This window comes from Dermacentor albipictus, chromosome 1, assembly GCF_038994185.2.
Source record: "Dermacentor albipictus isolate Rhodes 1998 colony chromosome 1, USDA_Dalb.pri_finalv2, whole genome shotgun sequence".
Lineage (NCBI taxonomy): Eukaryota > Metazoa > Arthropoda > Arachnida > Ixodida > Ixodidae > Dermacentor > Dermacentor albipictus.
In genome coordinates, this window is record NC_091821.1 from 324,549,743 (window position 1) to 324,559,523 (window position 9,781).

The 9,781-nt window shown below is 47.1% G+C and overlaps 1 protein-coding gene across 1 annotated transcript; it reads left to right on the forward strand.

Annotated features, from left to right (window-relative positions):
- The first annotated feature begins 7,439 nt into the window (after positions 1-7,439).
- On the forward strand, positions 7,440-9,270 carry LOC135910162 (solute carrier family 22 member 20-like). Its single transcript, XM_065442213.2, has one exon. The coding sequence runs from the start codon at positions 7,444-7,446 to the stop codon at positions 9,121-9,123; it is 1,680 nt and encodes a 559-aa protein (XP_065298285.1). The 5' UTR covers positions 7,440-7,443; the 3' UTR covers positions 9,124-9,270.
- Positions 9,271-9,781: the final 511 nt, after the last annotated feature.

Here is a 9,781-nt window from a genome sequence, read left to right on the forward strand (position 1 = left end):
ATTAGGGCGGTAGGAAAAAATGCACCAACACCGTCCTCTAGACCCATTCCGTTAAGGTACCGTAACAAAGCGTGTTATGCATAAAGTCCATACAACCAACTCTGATACTACTACACATGCCAGGCGACGCGAGCTACATTTGCCATGGCGCATTCGCGACTGCACCGGATGCCCTCCATATTATTCTGGTTAATCGTGTTCACTGCACCGAGACAAAAGAAAGATCATGGGCGCAGGTGCCTTTAAAGTATCTCTACCTTGCGAGGCACTGCTGCACGTGCCAGGGAAGCTGTCCGTGCGAACACTCCCTGGCACACACCTGCCTCGGCGGCCCCAACTTACGTACCGTTCTGCTTCGAGTTTTGATCCCCCCACTGTCCCTTGGGTACCCTGGAGTTCCTGCGCCGCCTGCTTTATTATAATCTCAGGTGCTCTCCTGAGACTTCCGTTTGTCGGTTACATGTGCCCTAAAGCTGGATCAGTACTTATAATAATAAAAAAACCCGATCTATCGTCGCGACGATAGACCGCGAAAGCGGCTTTTGCAACATACAGCGTCCGTGCGAAGAGAATTACGGAACGCCAGCGAGGAATCTGACCACAGCTTCAAGCTCGTAACCTCGTCGAGTGACACTCCTGCAATAAGCGTGACCGCTGAAAACCGCATACCGCCGGAAACTTCAACAGGATCAACTCTCAGTTGCATAACTGCCACCTGTACGGCCATCATGGACCACACCTACACCGTCCCGCAAGATAGAATAAAGAACGAACTTATAAAGCCCAAACACACGGCTGCACGCACACATCACGACACTACAAGCAAGACGCCATGCTGCTACGCTGCTATGGTTGCCGGATTAAAACTGACTACTGTCACCAAGTCTAGCAAGCGTCTCAGGAGCTGGCAACCTCGGCGCGTAGCAACATGGCGGCGCTCTTGCGGTTCCCGATTTCAATGCATGGGCCCTATGGGTAGCTTGTCCTCTAGAGTCAGTATAGTAACTCTATGCTTATACCGGAACACTAATGGCACAATACGATGGTAATGATGGTGATGATTTAATGGAATTTCCTTTGAAATGGGACAGTTAAAAACGGTCACCTAGTCTGCTTGAATTAATCAGGTATGCCATACAGGTTTTTCTTTACATCAAGATTTACACATCTCCACAATATTCTTTTCCTTCCTCAAGACTTCTCTGTCTACCTTGCAATTGCTGTCAACCTATGCAGTTGCTACATGACGTGACACGTGGTGTAACAACCAATGGGCGCCCGTATAGAAGCTACGCGGCGCGAATCTCAGATTGCAAGGTGAGTGGCACGATACGATGCTAATGATGATGCTTCTTTATTGGCATCCCCTTTGAAACGTAATGGCGACATAGTCACCTAACCGGCTTGATTTAACCAGGTATACAATCTATATTTTTTTTAGCATTCTTGTATACATCTCATTAAACTTCTTTTTCTTCCTCAAACCTTCTTTACCTGCCTTGTACCGCTACATGTGTCTCTGCGATTTGGTGTTATACCTGGTGTAATAATATGCGAGCGCAATTCGAAACGTGTGCATGTCGACGCTACGCAGCGCGCATGCCACATAACGTGTTTCTTAACGAGCTAGGACGCGTTTATAGGACATTTTCCCGCGGCATGCTAGCAAGCGCTGGCGTGGCTCAGGGACATTCACTTCACTTAACCTTCAGTGTTGTTTTCTATGTAATAAAGAAACAAAAAGCGCTGGCAGCTTACTCCCACGTAGCGGGCCCGGGTTAGACCCCGGCGGAAACTGGGTCCTTCTTTTTTTTTCTAATTTCCGGCGATAGTTGCTACGGACACCGGCGGTGGAGCACACCATCGTCACCGGAAACGGCTGTTGTAAGAGATTACGCTGTAAATCGTACGGTTATGTCGCAGACTGCCAGTGCTACAAAAGCGATAGTTGCATCCGCATGACTTTTACACATATCTTTAGTTATGAAGGCCGTGCATCAAGACACACGAAAGAAGATTGTTCACGATGTATGCGAATACATGTGTACCCCGCGTACAATCGCATATTTGAGACTGGAGCAAGAGGTTGGGCTAATATACGGTGCAGAAGAACCAGTCCACTTAGATCTGTGTACAGATCTATAAGGTGAAAAGGCTGCGGAACTTGCTAATCACGCATCAACAGATTCTCGTTGTTGCCGTTGTTGTTGCTACTGTTATTGTTCTGTTACTAAAGTAACGGCACGACCCAGTAGAAAAGGTTGACTAGAATGTGGCGCAAAGTATAAAGGAAACCACTCGAAAGTTTACCAACTAACTCAAGAAAGGAGCCAAGAAAACTTAAGCCACTCATCACCGGTTTCCTTTTTTTTATGCCAAGTTTACGCCCGCTTAGCGATTATGTGAACCACCTTTTTCAGAAATAAATCAGCACAATTTGTCGACTTACTTTCCTGCGCAGGTAGGTGTAGCAATAGGCCAGCTTCACGTTGGCCGCACGCTTGCTTGCAGTAATCTAAACACCTTGGCATTTTACACTCTTGTGCGCCCGAACCGCCTAATTCCAAGTATTATTAAGATAACAGTATTAACCATGGTAGTGGTATTAGTATTAGCATCTCAACAGCAGTGCAGTTTTACTTTATTCTCAAAACCATTCAGCTGTGCCGGTTGCGAATAATCACCTACGAGCGCTCACAGCCTTTAACTAAGAGTTAACGAACCACGTAGTTAGTGAGCGATGCAGTTTACAGACGTTAGCGAGTATCTAAAAGCAAATTTCAGTAATGCGTCAGAGAGATATCGAACGCACGGGTAAAACTGCTCAGTGCTCCAACATACTGCGGGCTAGACTAGCGGTCTGAATCCGAACACCGTTAAAACTGGCGACGTTGATTATTCGCAGCGCAGGTACATTATATTTACGGAGTAGTATGTGATATCGGCAAAGCGAAATAAGCGCAGGAAAAAAAAATGAGTGGAATATTTTGTGTCATCGTAGGGTGTACTTAAAGCTTTCCTTGGAAAAACGGTTCTATCTGACAAGTTTTCACTTCTCCATGTACATCTATACGGTTATTTCCTTTAAGAGTGTGCGAAATGACAAACGCAATAATGATGTATATAGCGCGCTAATAACGTGCCGCTCGTCAAACGAGGTAGGTCTTTTCACCGGGAAGCTTTGATTTCGCCGAATGCCATTTTTGCGGGGCGAACATTGAATTTAGATTAGGCCACTTTCAGTAATACGTCACCTGCGCTGCACTAACTCGATTAAGTTTTAGTCAATGTGGATCGGCACTGAGTGCATTACATCGCAACTGTTCTTTGATCATCATGTATACAGCATTGCTACAAAAAAATGCCTCGATTTCTATTGTTTTTGCTTTCCTTAACAGTCTAATTCGTACTTGCAGTCTTTTCATTATACGTGATAGAATTACATTATTACTAGGCAAACATCGCATTTTGTATTAATGCGAACAGTTGAAACTTGTAGACACGCGTACTGCATCCTAACGCAACCTGAATGACGCTCACTGAAGAACTCTCTTCAGGAAAGAAACAAAAGCGAAATTTACAAAGTTATTCAGGATCATAAAACGCAATTAGCGAGTTTTGAAATATGCAGATTGGATGTCAGTTACCCTTCTTGGATGTTGACAACGCCCAAGGTGGAATTGTCAGTTGAGAGTATCATACGTGAAAAAGATATGTTCATTTCCCTTACAAAAATTTCTAGCAACAGCTTTTAGACTGTATTTTGACTATTGTTACTAGAACTTAGCAACAGTCAATTGAAGTCCTGCCAACTCTCTTTATACATCCTTACAACCCTCTAGTAACACCCTAGAAACAATTGGCCACCGACTCCTAATAGAAACGTGTTCATAGGATGTCTTTAAACTTCCTACCAATTTCATATGAACATTTGTCTTTGCACACCCTAGTAACATCCTTACATACATCCTTACAACCCTCTAGTAACACCCTAGAAACAATTGACCACCTACTCCTAATAGAAACGTGTTCATAGGATGTCTTTAAACTTCCTACCAATTTCATATGAACATTTGTCTTTATACACCTTAGCAGGGGCGTAGCCAGGGGGGGGGGGCTTATGGGGCTTCAGCCCCCCCCGAAATTTTTTCGTGCTGTCATGCGCCGCCGACCAAAACAACTCCCGGCGCCGGAAAGCATGCTCAATTTTGTCTAGAATGCCCTTAATTCACGCTCGAAAAGATATTTAAGCGCGAATATTGCGAAATCGGGCTGGATTTCGCGGCAACGCCCATGCATCGGGAGTCACATATCGTAACGCAAGGAGCCCCACCGAGCACAAAATTTCAAGGGCGTTTTGATGGCGAGCGGGCTCGTCTCGGCATCTCGCGGAGGCCGCGGAATCTACGGAGCGCTTGGATTTCAACTCTGAAACTTTGTGGGTATAAAGTTTCATAACATTTTGATGCGAAAGGTGCATTGACATTTCCGAAGTCGTGCTTTAGATTTTCAATTATGGAACTTTGTGGGTTTAATGCTGTTGTAAACATTTGAGGCCAAAGGTGCATCGACTTTTCTAAAGTCGTACATTGGGCCATACAACGAGACAAGACAAATCAACATACTATCAGACGAGTTAACAAAGCACGCAGCGAGGTCCGATGAGACAAAGCGTTGTGGTGGTTCATTTGTGCCGTCAGGTCACAGAAAAGAATATGAACGTTTTTTTTCCACCTGCGCCAAAGCATCCATGTCAATACACTAAATCCACCATTGTAACTAAGTTCTTATTTATTTTTCTACCTAGACTTTTATCCGCGAGGATACATTGAGCCCCTTTCTCTTCTTTTTTTCTTTTGTTCTCGTAACCCGCGGGCTGCCGATCCAGCCAGAGCGCATGCGTTTTTCTCGTGCTGCATCGACAACCGTGCTACGCACTTGGATGCGCGTTCCTTTTCTCTGGCCGACTGCATTTTCGCCTGGCAGAGTGTTAGACGCTTTCTGGCTAGCAGACGAGAAAAAGAAACAATGCATAGTCGCTCGCAACCAGCACTGCGGGGACTCGACGGATTGCAACGAGTTCGCTTGAGCGCAACCTCTCCGGAAAATTTTGCCTCGCCGGTGTAGGATACCGAGCATTCTGCTTATGGTTTTCTGTGGACCAAACGTCACACGTTTTCTTCGATATTCCTTCGGTAGCCACACTAGGTGCCCAAAGTAGGCATTCGATTGTAGCCAACATGCGTTCTTTTGCGTTATAATGTCAACGAGAACATCGGCTACGCGCGTTTGCTCCCTGGTCCACACCTCTCTCTTCCTGTCTCTTAAGCCTAACATTTTTTTTGTTCCGTCGCTCTTCACGCGATGCTCAACTAGTTCACGAGCTTTTTTGTTAATCTTCAACTATCTGCCTCATATGTTAGCCCAAGTAGAATGCAATGATTGTACACTTTTCTTTTCAAAGACAGTGGTAAGCTCCAGTCAGGATTTAGTAACGTCGGCCGCGTGCACTCCAACCCATCTTTATTCTTCTGAAAATTTCCTTTTCAAGATCACGGTCCCTTCTTTTAGCATTTAGTTTGTGAGGGATAGTATAGTTCTAGGAAAGTACGGAGAAGCGTGACGTCTACACATTCGAGCATCCAAATCAATGTCCTCAATGTTTTCTGAACCACATTCGCAAATGTTACCCCTCTGGCATGCATGACAAGAGATGCGGAAGGTTCTGCGTCGTCAGTACTGCGGTGCGAGGCCTCTGCCGATAGGCATCTGTCTATATTTTCATGAGAAGCTGTAATCTCAGAAACAAGACTTAGGTCGCGCCGCAAGCTACAACAGTTATGACATCTGAGCAGTGAAAACTTGCCCAATGGTTTCAGAAAGGTTCTAAAAAGGACTGTCAAGGGCTTTAGCCATAGCTTTCTCCACAGCAGCTGCTACAGCATCACCAAGAGATGCATCCGTAGCTTTTGACTGACGTGCAGCAGCTTCAGCGTACCCACATGATTTGCATAATGCAATAGCCCGAGCCCCACGACGCGAGCATCGCTTCCCGTTCTGTAACTTGTAGAATTTGAAGCTCTTGGTTTCTGGCCGGGCATTTAGAAAAGTCCGCAGGGTGGGAACCTTCGCACAAGCAGCATCGGTCGCTCTGAGAGGGACGCATCTTTGCATCGTGGCATTCTTCGCAAATGCGGCACCGGATCTCTGACCTACATCGCTTGATGCTAAGGCCATATCGCCAACACTGAACGCATTGCAGTTGGTGGGGAGAGAGTGCTTCAACCCTATATACTAGAAGCCATGCCTTCATCTCTGAGGGCCTAGTTGTGCCTGCAGAAGTGACAATGACCAACTCTGTGGGGACTCTTTGATTCCCAGAAACACGTGAACATCGGTAGACGAACATGGCACCTGCCGTGGAAAACACCTTCGACACCTTGTCTTGTCTTGTCTTGTGGCCTTGAGAGTGGCGCGTACCCACTATGGGGGATTGGCCAAGAAGCAGGCGGTTTTCCGTATGTTTAGAAGTAGAGACAAACTAGATTTGTATAGTGGAGCGTGGGACGATAGTACTGTAAATTAGAAGTTTAATTAATTATTGTTAGGAATTCCAATAAAATAAGTAAACGTGAAGAAATGAAATAATATAAATTATGGATAATTTTAGAAATTCAGCAAGGTACTGTTTTTGTGTCTCTGATGAAATTGTAAACTGCCAGAAAAGCATCCCTGTGGCTGGATCCCAGTGAAGTCGCCCCAAAAGAAAGAATGGTTGGCGAGGTTAGCGAAAGGCTAAGTTTAGTAAATGAGTATTCTAATAGTTTTCTTTGTCTTAGAAAGCGGCGGCACGAGAGAAAGTAATGTTCGATAGTTTCAGGCTCACTGCAAAAAGAACATAGAGGGGACACTGCGAGACCAGACCTGTGTAAGTAAAAATTTAGAGGAGGTATGCGACATCTCAATTTTGTAAAGGAAACTTCCAATTGCCTTGAAGGACACCAATTAGTATTCCATGGGAAGGCAAGATGGTGGAAATCAGAAGAGGGTGTTAGCATGGATATTGCCTCGGAAGCACATCAGCGTGAAACATCGCCTTCGTCGTCGTCGTATCTCGTTTTGCAGACATACCACAGTTTGAAGGGTGCAAGAATTTAGGCATAGTCTATGAACGATGCAATGAGTAAACATGAACATTAAGTGAGATTAAAATTGTGATGTGTGCAGTGCATAAACATAAACATTACATATGACTGCAAGTTGCAACGGATGAAAATAAACACAGTTCTAAGCGTCGATTTCAGTAATACATTATATCATTAGCCGCTGAACAAAAGCTTGCACATAGATCCCGCAAGGAAGACCTTTGTTGTTAATGAACCCCGTTTTCCCCATTACCTGCTCAAAACAAGAAGAAGAAGAAGAAGAAGACGCAGGATAGGAATGGCTGAGCAGCCTCGGTGGCAAGAACCCCGTCGAGAACTCCTGGGTTTCGAGGTTAACAGGGCACAGGGAGACAAAGAGCCCAAATGCGATCTTCCCTTCGGTGTCGGAGCCTTCCAGTGGTTGGTTCTGTTCAGCCTCAGCGTAGGATGCTGCGTCTACGCAATGCACAACGTCAGCTTCCTAATGACAGCCGTCGTCATGGACCACTGGTGTCAGCGTCCTGCCCGGTTCCTCAACATCAGCGTAGCCGAGTGGAAATCACTGGCCATCCCGGTGGACGAGAACGGCAACTACAGCCGCTGCACCATGCGACACCCACCGGAGAACGGCAGCTCGGCCGTCATCATTGCGTGCACATCGTGGGAGTACGACATGGACGCGTACGGTAACAACATCGTCAGCGAGTGGAACCTGGTGTGCGGCAGACGGTGGCTCCTCAACTTAGCCGGGTTTATCTACGCGGCCGCCAGCGCCGTCTCCTTGCCCGTGTCCGGTGCCCTGGCCGACCGCCTTGGCAGGAAGATTGTCGTGTTCATCGCAGTCCCAGTCGTCGGCGTAGCCGGCGCAGCCAGCAGCCTGCCGACCAACTTTCACTCATTTGTGGCAGTGCGGACCCTCGTATCGGCCTCTACATCCGCCCTGATACCGCCGCTCATCTCTCTCTTGTACGAGGCGTCTCCAAAAGAGAAAATGCCCTTCTACTCCATATTACCTTGGCTCTTCAGTTTTCTCCTGGTAAGAGTCGCATTTATGGCCGCGGTGCGGATCAGAGGTGGCTGGGCCGTCTCCCAACTTGTGCTCATGGTGCCGACGTGCCTTCTGATGTTGCTGTACTACACCGTCGACGATTCAATGGAATGGCATTTGGCACACGGCCATGCCAAGCATGCTAAGCGCGCCGCCTTGCGGGCAGCAAGGTGCAACGGAGTACCGTGGGGCCGTTGCCGCGAGTCTTTCGCCCGACTTCTGTCTTCTAGAAGTGCAGACACCTTCACAAAGAAAGCTGGCGTCTGGGACTTGTTCTCAAGTTGTTTCCGAACGCGCACCTTTCTGCTAGCCTACAGCTGGGCAGCAGCGACGTGCTGTTACAGCGCTCTCGTCTTCAACGATGGGGTCCCGGTTAGCCACGCCGTGACCGCCACTGGCGTTGTTGCATCTGCCGTGGCCGTGGGCGTTGCTGCGCTGTGTATTCCCAGGTTCGGCTACATACGAGTACTGTCAACCTCAGGACTCGTCTTTAGTGCCACTTCCGCTATTCTGACCTCCATGTACAATGACCAGGAGACGCTCACTATCGACGTTTTGGTTGTGGCAATGCGGATGGCGGGTAATGTCGCCATGTTGTTCCTGTTCTCTCCAGGAATCTACGCGTACCCCGTTACTCTGCACTCTAGTGGCATCGGTTTTGGTTTCGCCTGTTCTCGCCTGGGAGGCATTTTATATCAGATGGCACAATGGCATCCTGTGGGACGCCGTGCCCATGTACTGCTGACCCTAGCTGCCATCTTGATGGCACTTTTCGCGGTTGCCATGGTGTTCCTTCCCAAAGAGGCTAACTGGAAGCTGAAGTGTCAAACTGTCGCATGCGCATCAGTCGCAGCCTTGACCGGCGACGATTTAAGACGTGCCATGCGTGAGACCTTGCTTCCCTTGCCGAAGACTGCGTCGGCGCATTAGCAGATAGCCGAAGCATTGGTCAGGGCGTCGTTTTTGATGCAGCTCCCGGCGGACCCTGTTACTTCGTTGCCATATCTTTATCCGTGCAGCAGTGACTATAAATGCGGCTTTTTTGTCCACACTTAATATAAAGTTTTCCTGACTGTATCATGTTTTGAATACCTCTAGAATACCGAAGTGAAACGGAGACAAGTTGAGGTTTGTTTAATGCGCCGTATCAGTACTATGCATAGAGGATGGCTTCGATTATGTTATTACGTTTTCTCTAAGCTATGCTGAGAGCTCGAAAAATTCAATCACGGCATTGATGAGTCCTGGTGTTCTGGGAGGATGATGGCGTAACTAAAGTTCTGACCGGTTCGTTTGTGTATGCATGTTAATGCTAGGGTTTCGTTAGAGAGAGAAAAACCGATATATTTAGGGTGTGTTGTTATTTATATTGGCAACGATGGCCTTCCAAGTATGGAATTCTGGTTTACTATTTTGCACTTCGCTCACGCGAAGTAGTCGAGGCGGCAAAGATTATGGCACAAGACCAACAGACAAATTCAGTCATCGCGCCATATATGTCTTAGCAGCATCAGCAACATTGCGTGTTGTCGAGGCTATTTTCGTCATAGCTCGCTAGAGTCTATACGACCGCGTTACCCCTGACGCT